At 43.3% G+C, this 23,771-nt stretch overlaps 1 protein-coding gene across 1 annotated transcript in view; it reads left to right on the forward strand.

Annotated features, from left to right (window-relative positions):
* HDGFL2 (HDGF like 2) overlaps window positions 1-23,549 on the forward strand; it is a 172,956-nt gene extending 149,407 nt beyond the window's left edge. Inside the window, exon 16 of the mRNA XM_088450837.1 lies at window positions 23,306-23,549. Within this exon, the coding sequence (XP_088306963.1) occupies window positions 23,306-23,366 (61 nt within the window). The 3' untranslated portion in view covers window positions 23,367-23,549. The remainder of the gene's footprint in view (window positions 1-23,305) is intronic.
* The last annotated feature ends 222 nt before the right edge of the window (window positions 23,550-23,771 follow it).

Consider the following 23,771-nt stretch of genomic DNA (forward strand, 5'->3'; position numbering starts at 1 on the left):
AGAGAGCGAGATCTGTGAGAGGGAGAGAGATAATACAACCATACAAAGAGAGAGAGATGTCTGCGAGAGAGAGAGATAATACAACCATACAAAGAGAGGGAGAGAGAGAGATAATACAACCATACAAAGAGAGAGAGAGATAATACAACCATACAAAGAGAGAGAGAGATAATACAACCATACAAAGAGAGGGAGAGAGAGATAATACAACCATACAAAGAGAGAGGGAGAGAGAGATAATACAACCATACAAAGAGAGAGGGAGAGAGAGATAATACAACCATACAAAGAGAGAGGGAGAGAGATAATACAACCATACAAAGAGAGGGAGAGAGAGATAATACAACCATACAAAGAGAGAGGGAGAGAGATGTCTGTGAGAGAGAGATAATACAACCATACAAAGAGAGCGAGAGAGATCTGCTGTGAGCACATTTTTAAGATGGCTGGTGAGGGTGTGTGTGTGTGGAGGGGGGGTTGGGAGTAATACATGCCCTATTGTCCAAACCGCATGGTCTCTAGACAAACTCCATTTTGAAAATAAGAAAACTCACATTAAGTTGTAACTCTGTAAATCATTATATCCATTGATGATTATACTTATAATAACTACAACAACCTATTTGTACTATACAACAACAAAACTGGGTAGAATTATAACTATAATAACAAGACTATTAACTCACAACTTCCATGAATCAAGCACATGTTTCAATGGGGGGGGAAGGGGAGTATCACATGTAATGCCATTGTCTAACCCACTTGCTGGTATCTTTAACAAAAACTGCAATGTCTATCTTACACACGATTATTACTTGTACCATTCAGAGCTGTTATTAATTAAACTTCTATAATATAACACTGGTACCAGCCTATGATTACATTCATGAGTATACAACACATACTAAACCTATCTCTCCCAAGCAGTGCTATTGTTCAAGCACATGTGAAGGCCCTTACACAGCTCACCAGAGGATCTCAAACAATTATATCAACCAGCATCAATCATTACAAATATTACAAAAACTCCATAACCAATCCCTTTCCTGCATGCTGCTAAAACAACCAATATGAACAGACTATTGTACACTACAGTGTAGATGATAACATTACAGACTAGATCACATTATATCATCCACTGTATGCTAACACAGACTTATGAATTCCCTTACCAAACTACACACAATCTTTAAAAGCTACATTACAGATAAAAATGCACAACTAGCTACAGAGACCCAAATAGACTAACTTCTGTACAGTTTAGCAACAATATACTTAGCCATGTTCCCGAGGAACAAAGGCCCTCATTCAGAGCCACTCGCTATTTGCGGTCGTTCGTTCTAAAACAAGGGGTGGCTATTCAAATGAACAGTTCGCTGTTTGCGGTCTGTTCACGCCTCTATGTCTGAACGAGCGAACAAAACTTGCGGTCGCTTTTTTAAAAAATACGCCCCCTGGCCGCTCGCATCCTACGTCATGTCCGCTATTTATTAGATTAATCGAGTACATCGACCAGGGTATGAACTGCTCGCTATTTTTGGGGTTGGTTTTTACTACCACAATTTTGCGAGCAGTTCTGGCTATAAAATAACCCAGTGACGTGGTCAATGACGCTGCTGTATTAATTATGCACACCCTTAAAACGCCCGTTTTGACCTTTAAGCATGCCTGCATTCGGATTTCCACTCCCCGTTTTCAAGCACCTTGCCCTGTTACCACCCACATACGCCTCTTTCTGTCAATCAAATTAGCAGGCATTCGCTATTTTGCGAGCACATGAATTTTTCCCGCACTGACTGGTTAGCGCATGCGTATAACGATCCGTACGCATGCGCAGTTGGGCAAACATCGCTCGGAACGAACGAGCGGCCGCTTACGAGCGGCTCTGAATCAGGCCCAAAGTCCCATTTTTTGGTTGTCTTGTGAGAGGAAGACCTCTCTCTCTCAATTCCCTGCTCCAAGTGTGTCTGCCAGCCTGTGTGTTCTCAGAATGCCATACTCCTCACCTGTGAAAAGGGCCTCCCAATCCCCCACCTTGAAACTCCTATCCCAACAGTGTGATACAAATGCTAAACAGGTCACTTCAAATGGACACAGATCAGCCTCCAAAAGCTTGTTGTCTCCTTATTCCCCCCTGCATGCATAACTAAGCTGCCAACATTTTACAAGGTACATTTTGGTGTTTTAACTCTCTACGGTCCATAAGTTGAGAATGCATGTTGCGATCTTCACCCAGATGATACCGGAAAGCTGTTGAGAAAGTGTAGATCAGTACAATACCAAACACTATTTACTTATGTATTAAACCTTAGATACTAAATAGTCTCTATTTCACAGCATTTGTAATAAATGAATAAAACTTGGATCTTATACTTTAAAGCTATGGAACCTTTTATGTGAGCGTGCATTATGTAAGTATTAGGGGTATGGGAAAAGACGCTAGTTAGGTTTATCTGATTTGGGGCAGATGTGCACGCATGCAGCTAATAGCGTTCGCATGCAGGATATTGTGCATTCTCTAATGTGCGTCATGTGATTCTATTTTTAATGTGGAGTCTGGTTGCCATTTGCAAGATGGCGTCGCTCCAAGCTAATTTTACACTGATTCTGTCTCAGCCACTAAACCAGCTTCGACAACATAAACCTCCATACAGGTTTTTATACAAAATTGAAAACAATAAAAATATTTCACCATACTTTTGGAACCATTTTTGTTTATATAGAATTAATAAAAGATTTTAAGAACCTATATACTAATGTAATTTGTGCACCATACAACTATCTTTTTTTTCTATCATTTTTGATACTTAATTAGTACCTCCAGTCTTTTGATTTAACCATCTATGCTCAACCATGGATAGTCTTAAAACCTGGATTGTTAGATGTTCCCAAATTCCGTTCTCAAGGAACCCTGCCATAGCTGCTGCTTTAGCAAATTCCTGGGAACAGGAGTGCATGCTCCCTGCTCCTTCTTTGTGCCTCTACTTGTTACCTCTATGTGGATTAAATATCCTTGGCGTTACTCCGTGATGCACTGCTTTCTCAACTTCTTGAGAAAGCCATGCATCACAGAGAAACGCGTCGAAGTAACAGGTGTCCTGCAGTTCGGCGCACCTTATCTCCTAAGAGCGATCGGCAACCAAACTCTGTTGGAACGCTATTAACCCTGAACGGAGATCCTTTCTGTGGAGGTCCAGCGTGACCCAGACTCACGTGGGAAACCAGTGGTCACACGCTGAGTGACCATCCGGAACTGCTCCCCTTATCCACCATTCACAGCCCGGCATTGTGCATCATCACCAGAAGTCTAACGCTGAACTGCCGCTAATTATCCAAGACTGGAGCTAAGAAATTAGGACATTATTTTAATGAGTATTAAAGGATTCTCTCTTGCAAATCTATCCAGCTATATACATCAAACCAACATATGGATAAATACTTTAGCTGAATTGTGACCTTTTTGTACCTCACAAATATAAGGAGAACTGAACAATAAGTTACCATTTGAGATTTGTAATTTTATACTGTGTTTGTTATCCAAGTTTTCTATTTAAGCAACATTGTGTCAAGCGTTTGAGTGTATTGCTTTCACACTCAGTAAGACTATATACTATATGCTCTGGAAAATGTTATTGATTATGTGAATTATATTTGACCGGGAGCTATTTGTTTAGTATTTTAATAAATGTATAATTTATATGCTGTTCATGTGTAATTCATGATACTCTAAGCGCCATTGCAAATACTTTTTTGGCTTAGTCGTTTCTTGTGTAGAGACTGGCAATCTCCACTTTTTGCTAGGCGGCAGCTGGAGCATCTAAGTTTATATGCTTCTCACTAGGCGCCAGAGTAATTTTTGTGATTACTTTGTTCTCTTTTGGGATGTCTGGATTCAGTCAGAGCTGGATTGTTGGGTCTGGGTTATTTTGGACCAAGGTTACATTCTGGATTTGGTGGGTTACAGACTTTTTTGTTCCTCTTCCTCTGGACCCCGTATGCCGGCTGGCCCTTCACACAGCGATTGTTTCTCTTTTAGATTTGGGAGTTATTCCGGATCCTATAGATCAATGAGGCCACGGATTCTACTCAAATCTTTTTTTTTTTTTCTGGTTAGCAAAACTGTTCATTCCGTTCTATTCTGAATCTGAAGCAGTTCAACCCTCACCTGGAGTTGGCATGCTTCATCATGGAGTCCCTTTGTTCCATCGTCCGTTCCATATCAGAAGGGGTACTCTTGGCGTCCCTAGACGTAAACGGTGCCTACCTTCACGTTCCTTTTGCAAAAGGTCATCAATGATTGCTCTGCGTTACAGTAGGAGACAATAATTTTTAATTCTCTGTCCTACCATTTGGGCTCTCCACAGCGCCCAAAGTATTCACGAAGGTAATAACTCACATAGTTGCTTTTGGTAAATGTGGGTTCGGAGGTGGTTTTCCTTTGGCATTTACAGGATGTATGGGGACACTCTGGAGTCTCACGGTTGGTTACTCAACTATGCAAAGTCCAACCTCATCTAATCCCAGAGGAGGGTCTTCTTAGGCCTCCTCTTCGACAAGCGCTATCAGAGACTCCACCTCCCTGAGGCAAAGTTTTGGGAACTCCAAGCACTTATCAGGATAGTCATCCATCTTACACAAGTTTCTGTTCTTGGGTGCATGCAGCTCCTGGGGAAGATGGTGGCATCATTCAAAGCAATTCCTTTTCCAAGGTTTCACATCCGCCCTCTGCTGTACCGGATACTAGCTCATTGGATTCGGAAGGGACCTTGGTTAGATCAGCAGTTCTTCCATCTGTCTGTTCAGACTTGTCAATTTCTCCAGTGATGGCTTCAGTCTCAGGATTTGACCAAGCGCTCTCCCTTTTTTTTATTTTGGACTGGACTCTAGTCACCACTGATGCCAGCCTGATTGGCTGAGGGTTTTGACTCTATGGTTTCATCTGTAGGGTCACTGGTACAGGTCAGAATCTGTGCTCCTCATCAACACTCAGGAGGTGTGAGCTGTCAGTGGTGTGTATAAATCATCAGGGTAGAACCAGGAGGCTTCTCAAATCTGGTCTTTGGCAGAGGCCTGGGTGCCTGTGATCTCGGCCACTCACATTCCCGGGGTGGACAACTGGGAGGCAGACTTTCTAAGTCATCTCACAGTTTACCCAGGGGAATTCAATCTGGAGGTTTTTTAGGAGATAGTAGACTGTTTGGGTACACTTAAAATAGACCTCATGACCACCTGCCTCAACAAGAATTGCCAATCTACACAGCACGGTCCAAGAACCCTTTAGACAACCTTGGTGGGCAACTTGGTCCTTCCAGTTGGGTTATCTGTTCCTGCCTCTATCCATGCTGACAGGCTACAGAAGGTTCAGTAAGAGTCTTCTGGTCATTCATATTGTGCTGGATTGGCCACGTAGGACTTGGTACTCACCTCCGCTGGGTCTTTTGCACGACGCACATCCCTCTCCGCGATGATCTTCTTCACCAGTGGCTGTGCCTTCACCCCAGTTTCTCGGCTGGCTTGTGGCTCTTGAGGGTTCTTGGGTTTTCAAAGGCAGTGATCTCTACAATACTTCTGGCTAGAAAACCAGTCACTTCTATCATCCGGTCTGGAGTCTATATATTCTCTTGTCTGAGTGACATCACCTTCTGGCAAATGCTTTTCGCCTCTCCATTCTCTTGTTCTTCCTGCAAGATGGGCTGTTCCTAAAACATCAGGTAGCCACCCTGTCTGTACTTTTCCAACGGCATCTAGTGGTTATTCCAGAGGTAAAGACCTTCCTGCAAGGGGTGCTTTGAATCTATCCACTGTACATTTTTCCTTTACTTCGTTGTATTTAAACTTGGTCCTGGATTGCCCTCCTTTGAGCCTGTTGAGTCTGTGGAGCTCTGCTAACTTACTTTTGTAGGTGGTTTTCCTCCTCCTTGACTAGGAGGGAATCAGAATTGGCGGCTCTGTCTTCTAAGCCTCCCTTAATTATTTTTCATTCTTATAGGGTGGTGGTACGGACTAAGCCTTTGTTTTTTGCCTAATGTGGTTTCCAGGTTTCATCTGCCTTTCCTTGTTTCTCTGCCTCCAATATGCTCCCATCTTCTGGATGTGGTGTGGGCTTGTACTCTTAAGCTTTTTGCTGTACGGATTACCTAGTGGATGCTCCTAAGTGTGGATTACGTCAAACATTCGTGAAACATATCGGTCTTCTTATGCACCAGTCCCCCCCTTCGCTCTGGGTCCACTCGTCTGTTGTGGTCGGGGCCTCTTGGGCAGTTTGCCATGGTGCTTTAGTGGAGCAATTGTGCAGAGCGGCAACCTGGTCTTTTCCAGCTTTTTATCCTCTGTTTCAGAGTGAATGAGATTTATATGCTGAGATATGTTTAGAGTAAACTAATCTACCACTTTTACTAGGTCAGGGCTCATTACGTGGTGGGCAGTTCACTATTTGTAGATCTAAAAAATTATATATACATTAAATTACATTGATTTGTAGGTGATATGGGGCTATTATTTCAGACCACAAGATGTTTGGCCACCCACAATGTCCATGGTTCCCAGTTTCCTGGGAGGTGCTTCAGTAAAAAAACATGTCCTCTGCCTTTTCATGTAGATATTTAGTGTACTAACTAGGGTGCAGATTTTTCACCCAAATATAGAACTACTACAATTAATGGTATTGTTACTGAGAATCCAAAATCATCACATTTGATAGTATATTACATTGTATGAATGACCTTTATTTCATGGTGTGAGTCTAAAACATCTAACCTTTTCAACCATTTCACACATTCTTGACTTTCTGCAAGTTGGATTTTGCTTTATCCCCTTATTAAATATCACATTGACGTCAGATGAATTAATCACGGCTTCTTCAAAGTGGGATTTGCCTTTCTAGTAGCTCCTTAGTGGCTCAAAGGGACCTTAGTCTAGTGTTTAATGTTCTGAAGTATGCCCAGTTTGAACCAGTACAGGAAGTTGCTCTGAAACTTATGGTAGCGTTAATGGTGGCTTTTGCGCCTGACAGAACGGTCAGACAGTTACAAACACTGGGGTGCAAAGAACTGTTTAAATATCTAAGAAGATAATCCAACTTTCTTGGCAAAAATGTTATCTACTTTTCACATCAACCGGGAGGGTTTATTGCCACTCTTTCACCCACAGCCTGGGGATGTAAAGAGAAGGAATTGGCACTTACTAGATTTGCTGAGAGCTTATCCATATATATCTGTGGTTCTCAACCATCAAGATTTCCCGAAAGGTCATTTTTTGAAGATTTCTGTCTGTGGAAGCAGGTGGGATAATTACAAGCCTTGCATGATTATATTAGAAATCCACAAAACATGACCTATTGGAGGTACTTGGGGACTGGAGTTGAGAACCTTTGCTATATACTAATCCAGGATAATGGGTCTTTGGATTATATTACTGCATTTAGTGATTCCAGTTGGACCTCTGAAAGGTTAAACCCCCTTCCCAATACTATATTTATAGGGTACATCCCACTTTAATGGCATCCATAAAAGATTGCAAGAGGAAAACTGTGAATTATATTTACTGAATATTCCTTTTCCTTAATCCATGGCAGCCCAGATTTTTCTAATTTCAGAAACTACTTGAGAAGTCACTTAAAGACATAGGGGAAAAGTCGGGACTGCATTCTGTACTGTCAGGGAGTATTCTGTATAACCTATCTCTACCTTAGAGATGTAAAAAGTAAAGGAAATCCTTCATAAATTATATTTGCTGTTATTTCTTACATTATTTTGGTGGGATCCTGAAACTGGGGAGTTCCAAAAAGACCTTTAGAGTTATGTGCGCTTTCCATGCAAAACTATTGTGTAGATGCAAAAATATTTAACCTGTAAAACTTTGTAAGCATATGCCCCGAGGACCAGGTAGCCACCCAACAAAGCTAGTCAAGTGTTCCAGAATGCACTTACTGATTTGGTACAATGTGCCTATAAACTGAGCTCGCAATTCATTTTTTTTTATGTAGTTTAACATATATGATGGGTGTCATAAAGATAGTAGAAAAGCTAATACGTTATGTTTGAAAACCTGTAACTCTTAAGTTAGTCCTAACCATACCCAACAGGTGAGAAGATACGTCCCGCTGTAGTTTGTTCTCACTGAGATGACAAAAACCTAATTTAATTTAAGTTGGGAAACACCTTAGGCTTAAAGGAGGATTTTTGTCCAAAGTACAGCCAAGGCTGCATATTCATCACTCGTTGAAGCCTGCACTTCAATAAGCATGCAACAAACTTCAACTCTCAATCCACGTTCCAGACCCCGCAGTAAACACAAAAAGAAGTATCGCTAATACAAAGGATGAAGTTGGAAGCCATTAAATAAAGGTCTTCCAACCCCTATGATTTCTTTCTAGCTTTGAGCATGGTCTTAACATTGCCGTAAAACCCCTTTTCCGCAAGAATCATGGCTGTCTAGCTATTAAAACCAGTCTTGCTACATAATAATTTTGAAAAGGCCTGACTACAAGCCCTGTCTTAAAGCAAAATGCCATGATGGATCTTCTGAGAATGTCTGTGTACCATGACGTTCCGGGGTAGCCTGGTAACTACAGAATATCCTAAATTCCTTTTCTTTTTATATTCAGAACATGTGGAGGCATTGCTGCTGATAATTCCATGGAAGCAACAGTAGCGTCCACTAAAAAAAAAATACTGCAAATCTGCTCACCTTGTGGTTTAACTTAGATACCACATCTGGCACACAATATATTTCCCAATCTGCCTAAACACAACCTTATGCAGAGATTATCCTCCATATTGTAGGGCAAGCTTTCTTCAAAATTATGTTTCCCAATTCTCTACCTATGGTATGAGTACAGTGTATATTGCTTGAAAATTCTTTTCCACTCAGCAAATAATTGTTTTTTATTTTCTCATGGCAAGGCAGCGCTTGGGCCCTCATTAAATTTAATTTTATGATTCTTCACACCAGAAGCTTCCTTTATGATTTGAATGTTTAATATAGCTTTTAGTTCTAGCATGTTTATCTGGAGATTGAGATGGGCCCGATTACAGCACAGAAGTGTGGCCGTCGGAGATGGGAATTCAGGAGATCTGTGATCTATCCCTGATCTGTGACTCCTCTCACACAAGTATCTGAAGTTGAACTGAACCACGGATCCCAGAAAAAATGCAGATTGGTTCCCACAACAGGTGTTCCCCTCATGCCTACTGAGGGTTTGGAAACTGGTTGCATTGCTGACTGAACATTGTTTCCCTTTTTGCAGTTATTGGGGCCTGTTTTCCAGTGGAATGAAAAAACTAACCTTGGACCCATAGGCTGTCAAGTATTAATTGGCAGGAAGGAATAATGTTTACACATGACCTGGTTAATGTCTTATTTGGTCAAGAACTGGATAAGACCATACCATAAAAAGGCTAGGAACTTTGGTCTCCGCTTCCCAGGCCTTAAGACACCGCATATGGCATACCAAAACCACTGAGGCAGAACCCCTATAAGCCTTACATCATAATCTGCTTCTCCCAGAAGATCGTATGCCAAATATGCTCCATTCAAGTCAGTAGTTCAAACCTGCTGAGAGAAGCCCCAGTAGCCACGTATATATATTTAAGAATTGTTTTTCATTTTCGTTTATTTCGGGATTTCCATTAAGCATTTTTCCTATGGAATAAAGGGCCTACAGTCTGTGAGATACCTGAAAATTGCACTTAAATTTTGTCAACACTAGACCTAGTAAATCTTTCACCTGAGAGGAGAAAGGTAAGAAAATAAACAGCTTCTCTTTTTTTTCTTTTAAATATAATTTCATTTTGCACCGCTAACTTCCTGCAGTCTTGAACACTTTTGATTGCTTGGCACACAGCCCTCCCCAAATCATCCTAACATTCCCACCTCGTGGAATTCTTGTCAGAGTATAAGGAATCTTCTATGTCCAAAACATCATCTACCTTGTCCACCCTCTTCTCCCGAGAGAGGAGTACTCCGATTCCTTACAGGATGGGACTACCACAATACTTTGCTCTTTTAAAGTCTTTTGAGGTGGAATCGAACATCAAATCTTGATGCATGGAACTGACCCACATAGACACCTCAGGAGGCACCATCCTGTGTCAAGAGGTTTGTTCCTTAGGGCTCCCCTGTGTATTCAGCAGCTAACTTCTGATCCGCTTCTCTTGTACAATAAACGCCCTACACAGAAAATCTTTTGTAAGGAGTAGGGGCTGCAGGAGGTGGCACAGTTACAGTACCTATTGAGCACTCTCCTGGCATCCAGCAGCCCTTGGCAGTTGAAAAGTAAAAATTAAGTGTCAAAACTGAAGAAGCTAAAAAAAGAGTGCAGCTGGCAAAGGGCGCTGTACACAAAAGCAACCTACTGTTCTTTACCTCTATACTTTGTGTCCGCCTCCCACAAGAGGATGTAAGCGCTATATAAGTATGTGTACATATAATACAAACTAACGGTCAAACGTTTTTCCAGTTTTCAAATTATTACACATTTAATTGACATATACTAGTAATTTAATTCACAAAGGATCACCTATAAAAATGCAATAAATTATATATTCACATAAAAAAACAAAACTGTATTCCTACCAAGAGATTGATATATATTATATTAAATGCAGAAGAGAGCGCTCCTTATTCCAATGTCCTTTAAGTCGTCACAACACAGCTTAAACTGCTTTATAATGATTTCAGCATGAAATGGCAATTAGATTGTTAGTATGCAGTCTCTGAAACTATGTAGCGCTTAAGAAAGCCCACTGAGAATGATGGCCATCATTTCCTGAGGAAGCCGCCAAGAGAGTAGGCGGAGAAACGCGTAGAAGACGTCTTACAGTGAGGATAACAGTGTGGTCACCGTAGGAATACAGCGCTGAACCCGCGATAGCATCAAGGAGTGGCGGTGAGAGATGCATCTGGTCCGGCTAGCACTGTTAGGGATATAGCTCATTTATCTAAAAAATCTCCCCCCTCCTGCAAAAAGTTTATAAGTGGCTGCATAAAAAGTTACCAAACTGTCGGTGAGTGGAGACTGTTAGTGTTTTATACATCCAACAACCGATATCTGTCTCATATATATTTTTTACAAAGTGTATTTTATTGGGAGAACAAAAACCCTGTTTCTTTTGATTCAACAAATCATTTCAGTTTTCCTCCTGCAAAGGTTTATTCGTGGTTACACAAAGAATGCTACATTGTTGATAAACAGAGACTGTTACAAGACAGCTGACATTTGTGTCTTTTTTATCTGGATACACAGCGCACTTTATTGAAAGGACTGAATTCTGTTTTTCCCAATGAAACAACCTTTTTTATAACATGATTTATTATTGGAAACTAAAGCGCTGCATAGTTTGGGATTGGATACTAACAACCTAATTGCCATTCCTTGCTGAAATCATTATAGAGCAGTTTAAGCTGTGTTGTGAGGACTTAACAAAGGACTTTGAAATAAGGAGCTTTCACTGTGCATTTAATATAATATATATCAATCTCTTGGTAGGAATAACGTTTTGTTTTTTTATGTGAATATAAGTTTATTGCATTTTTATATGTGATCTTATGTGAATTAAATTACTAGTATATGCCAATTAAATGTGTAATAATTTGACAGCACCTTGAATACTTGTCACCCTTCTGCCTAGTTCATCGAAAAGCAGTTCAATGGGGTTTAAGTCTAGAGACTGTGCTGGCCATGCCATGATTTGAAGCCTATCATGTTCTTTTCCTCAAAGCTAGTTCTGACATAGGGCCGTATTGAATTAGATTTGCGTCCGCGATAAAGTTTTGCATGCCAGACTTTTCGCCGACATCGGAAATCTTTTCTTGCGCGCCCCCGCTTTTCACCCTATTCAATTCCAAACCACGCAAAAATGGCAAGCGGTAAATTCAAAACAGGCGGAAAGTGCTGTCAGAATGGGGAAATCAGCCTGTACCCCCAAAAAGATGCACTAATTTGGGGTATCAATGTAGAAGTATTTCAATAGCCCTAATAAAACTATTAGGGGTACTGAAGTTGTTTTAAATACTTGTTTTTAGCGCACTTGTAAAAGTGGTGAGAAATTGCATTTAGCAGTATTTTTATGTGAAAATAAGTAGTCCTGTCAAATTTGGGGCACTTGAAAATGGGTTCTAGCATATTTTAAAGTCTCTAAAGTGAACTTTTAAAAAAACTTGAAAAACGCACCTGTTGCATGCATCGGCAATCCTAAAAACACCTGACCCATACTTGGGGACCCCCAAGAATTCTATTTAGCTAGTTTTTATGCTTGTCCCCCCACTTTGTACTTTTTCGCCCCCAAAATTAAAGTACTTTTTTGGGTGTTCAATTTTGTTTTTTGTTTTTTTTAGGAAAATTTTTAACACAGTTATCCCTTGGGGGGCTGTCCAAGGGTCCTGAATGGTTGAAGTGAAACATTTCTGGAATTGAATTAGGTGACAAGTTCATACCACGCAAAAATCCGAGATCGGCAAAACTTTTGAAGGTCTTGGCTTTTCACATTTAATTGAATACGGGCCGTTGTCTGGAGGGATGTTTTGGGTTATCATCTTGCTGTAGCATGAACCCTTAACCAACTAGGTGTAGACCATAAGATATTGCATGGTGCTGCAAAATGCTGTGGTAGCCATTTTGATACATGGCGCCAGTCTTTCTGGGCAATTCTCTAACTTGGGACTGTTTGTGTCACAGTGGTGTATTTATTGAGCCCAAAATTTAAAAAGACAACGCTTTTAATAGCAAAACATGGGGTGTTTTGCTATTAACAGTGTTGTGCTTTTAAATTTTGGGATGAAACACACAGCAACTTAGTAAATAAACCCCATACACCAGGGCTCGACAAATTTTTCTACATTATAGGAGCCAGATTATCGTCCACAACCAAAATATATAAAAACGAATATAGAACACCACAAATGCCTCAGTCTTTCCCACATGTCATCAGATCAGGATGCATATGTGCCTCCAGTGCCCAATTAATAGTATGACATACAGTGTCCCCAATACATATGTGCCACAACGCAGTGCCTCCAATACATAGTATGCCCCACCACAGTGCCTCCAATACATAAAGTAAGTTGTCACTGGCGCTTAACCTTTGATGCTCACATGCTGCACCCTGCTGCCATATATTCTGGATTTGAGCATTGGTGAACATGCTTCTGACAAAGGAGCACAATGCTCTGAAATGTGTTAAGCAGTTCACTTTTTTAATGGTGTGTGTGTGTGTGTGTAATATATATATATATATATATATATGTGTGTGTGTGTGTGTATATATATATATATATATATATATATATATTTATTATTATTTTTTTCTTTTTATGTTTCCATTGAATTTCTGTGAGATATTGTGGAGTTTGTTTCAAAACATCGCAGCTGAGATTTGGTGAGTGGTCCAGCACACCTGCACCCCAAGCCCTCCAGTGATGGGTACACTAAATGCAGAGAACCACCTTGGTTCTTTTGTAAGACTTAACAGTGGATAACCTGACCGATATTACTTCATACACCGGTCAGATGCTTTGCAGTTCCAGTCAGGTGTGTTGTGCATTACATCGGCAGGGGACAAAAAGGCATTTCCTACACTGCAGTCAGTCCTTAGCAGGCTGCACGCTAGCACTTTGAGCTCCACACAGCGTGACCACCCACCACACTGCCTCCCTCTCTGCACCAGCACAGAAAGTCTCCTAGATTCGTCAGTGAAGCACGGCAAAAGAAAACTCTTCATATCGATTGCCTGCACAACTTACTACAAGAGACCTTTTTAAGTCCAAGTTCTGAAAATGAGGGCATTGCAAACATTAACTGACAGATTGTCACTTCATAAACAAAGACAGTCTTACAAAACAGGACAATACATTTTCTTTTTTGATTCCAGCTACATAATATCCACTTTTTTCACAGTATCAAACTAAAAGACTGGGAAACTGGGACCTGCTCATTTTTTTTTTTCATTAGTATCTTGCTACAATAACACAAATATCTGGGTACCCAGTATAATAATCAGTGCATTGTATGTATCTATTTCCAAAGGTTTTTGATACTTTTATATTTTCATTATGAAGTTTTTATTGTTCATTTATATGCTTATGCCACAATTAAAGTGACTTTTTATTGCTAGTGTTTTTGGATAATTGTTTCTAATAACAGATGCAAACTTATGCAGTTGATACTCCTTCCAATAATCCTCCAGTACATAGTATGCCACACCACAGTGCAACCAAAATGTATCTAATACTTTTAGGGCAAATAGATTGGTTGGAGCGTTGTCACCTTAGTGTACTATAATGATTGACCGTAATACAGGTAAATGTAGATTTATTAGATGTTAACATCGGTCACAATGCTGGCTTCTCAGTGACAGGGTGCCGTGTGCTGCATGCTGAGCAGTGCAGCTCCTGTTCACTGAGGAGAATCCTCTAGGGGTGGAATGGTTATGTAATACCTGCAGTCGGGATGCCTCCTGTCAAAATATAGACTGTGGTATCCCAATGGTTGGTATCCCGACAGGCGTCGGGCAAGTATACTAACCTTCTCCCCCTAACCCTCCACACCCTAACCCTCCCTGTTAGTGCCTAAACCTAACCCTCCCCGTTAGTGCCTAAACCTAACCCTCCCCTCTTAGTGCCTAACCCCCCCCCCCCCCCCAGTGGTACCTAATCCTAACCACCACCCCCCCCAAAAAAAAAAAGCCCAAACCCTAACCTCGCCATGCTGCCTAAGTCTCTAACACTTCTCCCCAAATACCCCATCCCCCAACTTACCTCATACGGGATGGCGTCTGTCTGTACTTCGGCGTCGGGATTAAGATAGGTGTCTGTATTTCGAGTGGTGGGCATCAATCAGGCGTTGTTCTCCAACCATCTCTCCCAGATACTGGCAGCCCTGAATGCCAACTTCTACTCCTCAATCTGCTTCCTCAGCCAGTAGTCAGTGACATGTAAGGGCAGCTTTTTCTATATTCTTCCAGACATGCCTAATGTCCTGGAAGCTACAGACTGCACACACCTTGGGCTGAAAACAGTCTAGGCACATGGCTATGCTATTAATATCCAGTTGATTTGTGATATAAAAATGAAATTATGAATATTGTTGCAGGCTCTTTTCTTGTCACAGTACTTTTATCCTAAAACAGTTATTCCTTTAAGCCAGGGGTTCCCAATCACGGTCCTCAAGGCACACTAACAGTCCAGGTTTTAGGGATAGCCATACTTGAGCAAAGGTGACATAATTAGTACCTCAGTTATTTTGATTTAACCACCTGTGCTCAAGCATGAATATCACTAAAACCAGGACTGTTAGTGTGCCTTGAGGACCGAGGTTGGGAATCACTGCTTTAAGCAGAACTTAACTTGCCAGAGCGATGACTGGAATATAGGTTGTTTTTAGTTTTGTTTTGTTCTAGCACCCTACTAAATTTCATACACACTCTCTTTTTGAATGCGTATTTTTCCTACCCACACTTGATTCTCACTATGGCTATTGCTCCTGGCTATTGAATACATTGTCAGTACAGCTACTACTGGCCATAAGTAGAATGAGGTCCACAAAACCACTAGATATGTGATAGTGTGCACTTTCAGATGATTAAAAGTGCAAGGTGTTTGAGAAGTCTGGTATATTATATAGTATATCTAAGGTCTAGCTAGACATTGTGCTTTGCTTCTGTCTATTATATAATTTGGAATTAAACCTGTCTCGGGCTTCCACTGTCTGGATTTAGACCGGCAGCATCCCGTCTGCCGGTCTGCTAGCTATATACCCTAGGATCAAGAGTGAGGCCAAACCCCCTCCCAGCAACATCACGCCCCCTTTTCGACCACACAGGGACTTTACTTGCCGCACTGGGTGTCACTGACCCCAGTACCGCAACTGATTCTCTTATGTCATTTACACAAGTATGGACTGGATCATGGACTGGATCTTGCTATAGGAACCCTATTCAGCTAATAGCACGCCCCCCTCCCCCTAGTGTGTTCAGAATGTTTGAAGATAATGGTTGCTGTGCTCCTTTTCCCTGGGGCAATAACCCGGAAGTCCACCACTGTGATCACAACCAGGGTTGCTACTGTCTGTCTTCAGCCTGGGGTCTATTCTCATTGTCGGCAGGATTTCACCTTCCACCTTGTGCTGCTTAGAAACAGTAGTAGGAAGTGGCTCCTTCTGGTGTCCTGAGGGAGTATGCCATAGGTCCTTTATCCTGCTCACCGGCAGGCGCTGCGTTCTCAATAGCTGTCGATCTCTTCAGTACGGTGTTCACTGAAACTGCATCCTTGATTCCAGGGTTGTGATGGGAGTCATGTCCTGCTACCTGTTGGACTAGGTGATCGCAGCCGGTGAAGTTCTGTGGGTCTATAAATGCAGGGTCACTGACACTGCTGCCGTGGTTCCCCGGTTGTTATGTGAGTCATGTGTGTTACTTACTGGTGGGCCAGTATTGTTGTCGGCTCTACAGCGCATCCTGCATGACCCACGCAAATTATGAAACAGAGCACCTCCTATCATAATGCGGGTGGGTCCTCGTTTGCATGACTACAGCTAGATGCGATAGTCATGCAGTGTGGAGTGGACAGAGTAAGTTTCGTTTGACGGGCTGGGGTCTCTGCAAATCCGATTGCCAGGTGTAAAATCTTAGTCGCCATGGTGACCTGCGCCCAGGAATTGTCGAGTTCTGCCATACACTGAGGAACCAACTTTTTGCATATCTGATGCCATACAAAAACCCAGCACGATGAAGCAAAGATTTAGTCCATTCATTAGACAGTCTTTCAGTCTTCAGTAGTCTATTGGCGGTGGTTCCTGGACCAGACAAGCCTCTTTTGCATTGTAAGATTCACCCATTACTTGATCCCTAAAAAAATATAATATCTCTGATAGTTACATTATTTGGCATTTTGTTAAACTAAACTTTTTTATTTTTATATGTCTAGCAGTATACTGATCACCTTTGTGCCATTACAGGTTATTCATTGGACTTGAATTGCTTACATTTCAGTAAAAAATGGAAACATTTTGATTATTATAATATTCAGACTACATGGCACAAAAATATGTGGCTATGTGAAAATCACACCCATATGAGTTTGTTGGATATTTCACACCATTTGGAGTTGTTCACCAGGGGATGCGGTCATAATCCTGACCGCTGGGATTCCGGCGTTCAGAATGCTCACGCCGGAATCCCAACACTTAGGCTGAAGGGAGGGAAGGTTAGGTTTAGGCTCTAGGGGGGTGGGAGGTTAGTTTTAGACTGCGGGGAGGGAGGGTTAGGTTAGGCTTACTGGACCATGCTGCAGGCTAGGAAGCCTTCTTCGGCTCACAGGGTGTGGTGCACCTATATTTCTTGGTGTTCATCCAGAGGTTTTACCCACGCCCTTTCTCCTTTCCCGGATCCTTTCCTTTCTGCAGTCGGGCCTGGATTTAGGCCTCCGGCTCTCGTCTTTGAAGGTCCTGGTCTGCCTTGTCCATCCTTTTTCAAGTGCAGATGGCTCTGCTTCCGGAAGTGCAAACCTGTTTCCAGGGGGTTCTCAATGTTCAACCACCATTCGTTTCTCCTGTGGATCACTGGGATCTTTCTTAGTTCTCTGCGCTCTCCAGTCGGCACCGGTTTAACCATTTTAGACTAAGGACTTGCGTTGGCTCACTTGAAACACTGAGCCATCGCATCAGCCCGCAGGGTGTCGGATTTCATCACCTTCTCATGTCGCTTCTCATTTCTTGTGTTTCATCCCGACAGGGCTGTACTGAGGACTCGCTTGGTCTACATTTCCAAGGTGCTATCCCGATTCCATTTACTTCAGGAGATAGTAGTTCCTGCATTCCAGACAATGGATTCATCTCAGCCGGAGGCTTCGTTTTCTGTGATGAGGGCTCTTCGGCTTTGTCAAGAGGACCAGGGAGATTCGCAGCTCAAACTCTGTTTTTTATGATGTCCATAAGGGGTGGCCAGCCACTAAGCAGACCTTGGCTCCGCTTTACCATTCGCCAGGTTTACTATTGGCGAACCTTCCTACCACTGCTGTGGTGACAGCCCATTCTACCCAGTCAGTGGGGATTTCGTGGGCAGCACACTGTGGGGCTTCTGCAAAACAGCTCTCTAAGGCTTCCACATGGTCATCTGCTCATACATTTGTCAGGTTTTCTGTTTTTGATACTTTTGCATCCTTAGACACTGCCTTTGGGCGTTCTGTGCTTACTGCAGCTCAAGTGCATCCTCACCCAAAGGGGATAGCTTTAGGAGGTCACATTATCATCCCTGTGCTCCCTAGTGGAGGAATAAAAAAGGGAGACTTTTATGTCATACCTGTTAAGTCTATTTCTTCCACTCCATAGAGGGCACAGGATGCCCACCCTGACGCACCTGTCTGTGGGGTGGTGTTGTCTGGCTGTACTTTCCATGGCATGGATGGTTCTGTATGTTTTGCCAGTCTTCCTTCTCCTCTGCCTCGCTCCTGTCGTGGGCTTGCAAACTAAACTGATGGCCTCTGGCTGGGGGCGGGTATAAAGGAGAGGAGCCTGGGCTTGTGGGTAAATTTCATAGACCATTTGGTGCCCAGTCTCTCCTCTCCAGGCTATACCCCATTGTCATCCCTGTGCTCCCTATGGAGTCGAAGAAAGAGACTTAACAGGTTAAACATTAGTCTCCTTTTATTAGGGATTCGGATGCTTCTGTGACTTCGGAAGTGCCCCTCTTCAAACATAAGGAGGAGGCAATGGTTCCCCCCCTCTCTGCTCAACTGGAATGTATTTTGGCAGAGGCCTGGTCACCTCCTAACTCAAAATTCTTAGCCTCAAAACTAATCTCTTCCTTTTAACCATTCCCAACTGAGGAGCAGAAGAAAGGGAATCCCCTCCCCCGGTGGATGCCCACATTACTCGGTTGGTGAAGTGAACCACACTTCCCATCCCCAATGTGGCCTCAAAGACCCCACAGACAGGAAATTAAAAATTTCCTTAAATCCATTTTTACTAATTATGTGGCAGCTTTACACTCAGCTCTGTCGCTGAGCAGATTCCCTGGAGGAAGGTCTCCAATCTAGTTCTTGTCATTTGGAGCTCCTCTCCTTAGTGGCTAACGTCAAGGAGGCTGTGGCTTGTTTGGACGCAGCCGCGATGTCAGTCGTGGGATTTTGTTCCTGGGCTGTATTACTCAACTCAGATGCTCTCTGGAGGAGACTTTGTTTGATGAAGTTTCTCTGCATGAGAGGGTGCAGAAGACTGGTAGAGCGTTGGTATAACACGGAGACTACTTGATGTGGCTGGAAAGCCGTATAGAGAATGGTGGTAGCGCAGGAGCTACTACATGCGGCTGGAAGTTGTAAGGAGGACGGTGGTAGCACAGAAGCTACTTGTTGCGGCTGGGCAGCCGTAGGGTGGATAGTGGTAGCACAGAAGCTACTTGATGCGGCTGGATAGCCGGAAAGTGATTGGTGGTAGCACGGAGGCTACTTGATGCGGCTGGGTAGCCGTAAGGTGATAATGGTGGCAGCACGGGCTGCTAGGTGCGGCTAAGGAGCCGTATGATGATGGTGGCAGCACGGGCTGCTTGGTGCGGCTAAGGAGCCGTATGATGATGGTGGCAGCACGGGCTGCTTGGTGCGGCTAGGGAGCCGTATGATAATGGTGGTAGTACCTACGGACCGCAGGGCGGAGGCTCGCTTAGTTTAGACTAAGGGACTTGTTGCACTGGCAACTTGTGTCAGCAGTAGGGATCGTTTTATAGGGAATACAGGGTGCTGGTAGGCTGAAAGAGAAGAAGCATCCTCATTGGTGGCAGTGGAGTCACGTGGGCAAATCCAAGATGGGGTTTCCAGCCTGTGAGTACTGGAGCCGGAGCAGTCAGCGTGGAGGAGAGAAGACAGCATCACAGCGCAGGAGCAGGAGAGCGTGGCGGGACAGGACCCGCAAAGGTAAGTGCGGGGGTCTGATTCTGGGTTCTCGTCGGTGGGCTGTGACGCGATATATTCATGGATCCTATCCTCAAAGTTGTCAGCTTCCTCCGTGGCAGCTAGATGTGCACTATGACTTCGTTTTTAGAGAGCGGACAGCGAGTCCAAAAAGGCTATAGAGGCTCTCCCCTTCTCTGGGGAAGGTCTCTTTGGCCCTGAACTGGATAAAATTATAGCTACAGTAGCGGCGTCCAAGAGTGCTTGTCTTCCTTCTGCAGGTCCAAAGGAAACTCCTTTCGTCCAAAGGGAAAGGCAAGAGGTCAGCCTTCTTCTAGAGTTCAAGGATCCTCCAAAAAAAAGCCCCAAATCCAGAGGCCATCAGACCTGGTCAGGTCGCCGACAAGCCCCTAAACCAGCCGAGAAGGCTGTGGCATGACTGGGTGGGTCCCCACCTGGGAATTCCCAGTGTGGGCGACCATTTCTTACATTTCACAGATGCCTGGCTGGAAAAAACACTTGGGCGAGGGGCATTGTGTCACAGGGTTATTCTTTGACCTTTCAGGAATGCCCTCAAGTTCAATTATTTTCCGAAACCAGATGGTTACTTCAGGTCCACCCTCAACCTGAAAACACTCAACCTGTTTCTCAAAGTTCCCAGGTTCAGAATGGAGTCACTTTGCTCTATCATGCAGCCATGGAGCCAGGCAATTACATGGCCTCCTTGGACATTCAGGACATATTCTTGCATATACCCATCCGGGATGTTCATCAGAGTTTTCTGCGGTTCACCATCTTGAGCTACCACTTTCGCATCCTGCCATACCTAGATGACTTTTCTCCTGTTGGCCAAATCTCCAGACATTCTTCAGGAACACCTCCAACTCACCCTAGATTTATTAGTCACATGGCTGGCTGAACAATTGGCGGAAGTCCAGTCTGACTCTGACAGAAAATGGTCCATCTGAGTCTCAATACATTTCTGTATGCAGGTCCTGGGCAAACTGCTTTCCAACTCTGACATGGTGGTGTATTCACAATTTTGTTCCTGGCCAATACAACGGGAACTTCTGCAGCGGTGGGACCAATCCCACCAGCATCTCAAATCCCAGACACTAGTTCCGTCCATAGAGGTTCATGATTCTCTCCTGTGGTGGCTCCACTTATCGCATCTCGGCAGGGGTCGTCCATTCCTGATTCAGGATTGGGTTCTTCTAACCAGACACCAGCCTTCCCGGGTGGGTAGTTGTCACCGGCAGTCATACTTTTCAGGGCAGGAAGACAGCCTACCAGTCAATATCCTGGAGTATCGAACGATATACCGCGCACTTTGTAAAGCGAGACCCGTCTTCCAATACAGAGCAGTAACGGTGCAGTCCAACAATGCAACATCGGTCACCACCTACATAAACCATCAAGGTGGTATCGAGTCGCCGAGCCATAAAATAAATCAGTTTTACCCTTTGTTGGGCGCTTTCTTCAGCTCTTTCGCCGGTCTACATTCTGAGAGTCCAAAATTGGGAAGCAGACTACCTCTGTTCACTTCGGTGAGTGGTCTCTGCATCCAGCCGTTTTCCAGATGCTGATCAGTCGCTGGGTCATCCACACATTGTCTTGATTGCTTCCCGGCACAATATCAAGCTTCCTCAATACATCTCCCTATCAAGTACACGCTCACACTACAGTTGACATTTCTGCTCATATATCTTTTTTTTCTCCGATTGCTCTCTTGACACGGCTCCTTTGCAGATTAATGTGAAAAATATGAATTCTGGCTATTACTTCAGTCCGCAGAGTTTGTCTCAATGTGCACCTTTCCTGGTGGTCCATCCTGACAGGGCGGTTCTCCGCACATGTCTGGGCTATCTCCTGATGTGTGTATCATGCTTGCATATCAACCAGGAGATCATGGTCCCTTCCCTTTCAACCTGCTGACTCGACGTTGTCCGGATTCTTTGCACTTTTATGTTTATCGGACCAAGGATATTCTGAAGTCGGCTCGTTGGTTGTGCGTTAGAATTCATCATGCCTATCTTTTGGCAAAGAAGCCGGTTTTGCCTTCAGTGAAGGCTCTTTTCACTAGATCTGTGGGGGCCTCTTAGGCAGCTCACCATGGTGCCTCTGCCGAGCAGCTTTGTAAGACGGCCACATGGTCCTCTGCCAAAATTTTTATAACCTTTTACAGCTTTGACATCTTCGCCTCTGCCAGTGCGGCTCTTGGGCATCTGGTTCTTGGCGTAGCACAGAAGTGTTCCCTCCCTTAAAGGGACAGCTTTGGGACCTCCCAGTGTCCCCCAATGGTTGAATGAAAAAAAGGAGATTTTTGTCTTACCTGTAAAATCCTTCTTTCTGAGTTCATGGGCGGGATACTGGACATCCTCCCTCTCCCCCCTTGCTGACTGGGGGTTTCATGGTTCTGGCACCTGGTCCCTAGACAGGAGGTGTGTATGTGTGTCAACTTTCTCCTCTCCTCCGTTCCTGAGCTTGTTGAGAATAACTGGTTTCATGTAGGGGAGGAGGAGCCTGTGCTGCTGCTAGAGAAGTTAACTCTTTGGTGCCCAGGCTCCTGCATCTCACCCTACACCCACAGTCCCATTATCCCCCATGGACTCAGAAAAATAAGGATTTTACAGGTAAGACAAAAATTCTCTTTATTGAAGTATAATCATTGCAACCAAACATAAAGTTGAGTATATGGAATTTTACACACTTTCCCATGTATCCCTCTCCTTTTCTACCTTACTTACCTGCCTCAGACCTACTACTGATGCTGCCATGCCAAAATCGCTCACTGTTTTTAATGGTGTACACAACTCTCCCTCCCCAACCCACTTATTCTTCATATATTAACTGTGACAGGCTGGTTTAAATTATGTGTTATAAATGTGTTATATTGGGGACATCAACCCAGTTTTTCATACCCTGAAAAACTGACCCCAGGTTCCAGTTCTATACTTATTCTACATATTCCTCTGCCATTTAATGAATAATTTTCATTTTTCTGAGAATTCTTGTGATGATAATGGAGTGTATTTGGAAAAAAATTTCAAGGCAGTTTTAGGCATGCGTTTTACAAATCAATGGATGTACATTTTAGAAGGGTGACGCCATCCCTTAAACAGGGCCGGTGCTAGGTGTCTCTGCACCCAGTGCCATCATGTGCCCCCCTCACTGTGCCCTCCCCCAGAGCATACAATCATAACAGAAGCAGGTGGTTGTAGGGCGGGGATCTTTTGCAGCCGGACCCTGGCATCCCTGTGCGGCTGAACGCATGGAGTGTGCCTGGAGCTGGCCCTGCCCTTAAAGAGTTAAATCCTTGAGTGTTTTGTATCTGAAGCAATTTGATTATTTGCAGGGAATGTATTATATACCTAATACTTATTTTTTTTCTTTTCTCTTTTTTCCTCCTCCCTGTCTTTAACACACTTAGTGGGGAAATACCAGAGCAAGGTCTTGACTCTAGCCCCATCTCCGAGATCCCGACGAGCTGAAAATTTCCCATCCGTTAATATGCTGCGGATGATACGGCTGTAGGAAATTTGCAAGGATACAGATCTTGTTCCCTTTACTCTTAAATAATTTGTATCTGTCATGTTTTTGTTTAGTACTGTTTTTTGTTTTGTTTTTATTGCTGAGCTTCTATACATTATCATAAATAGTTTTTTTTAAAATAACCTGTATAAGGTGTTTTTATTTATTTCATTTTACTGCAAACTGGAAAATGGAATAAAGGATTTGTGGCGCTCCACTTAAAGTACAGTGCCGCTTACTTCACCTCAAAGTGGATCAATCGCAAAGACCCAGGAGATGAATATATATGTTATAAAGATTATGAGGTGTATGATAGCGCTCAGTACTGATGGCATCTCTGTTTTTCTTTAAAAATGACAGGAAAT

This window comes from Taudactylus pleione, unplaced genomic scaffold (assembly GCF_031769625.1).
Source record: "Taudactylus pleione unplaced genomic scaffold, aTauple2 ptg000529l, whole genome shotgun sequence".
Classification (NCBI taxonomy): Eukaryota; Metazoa; Chordata; class Amphibia; order Anura; family Myobatrachidae; genus Taudactylus; species Taudactylus pleione.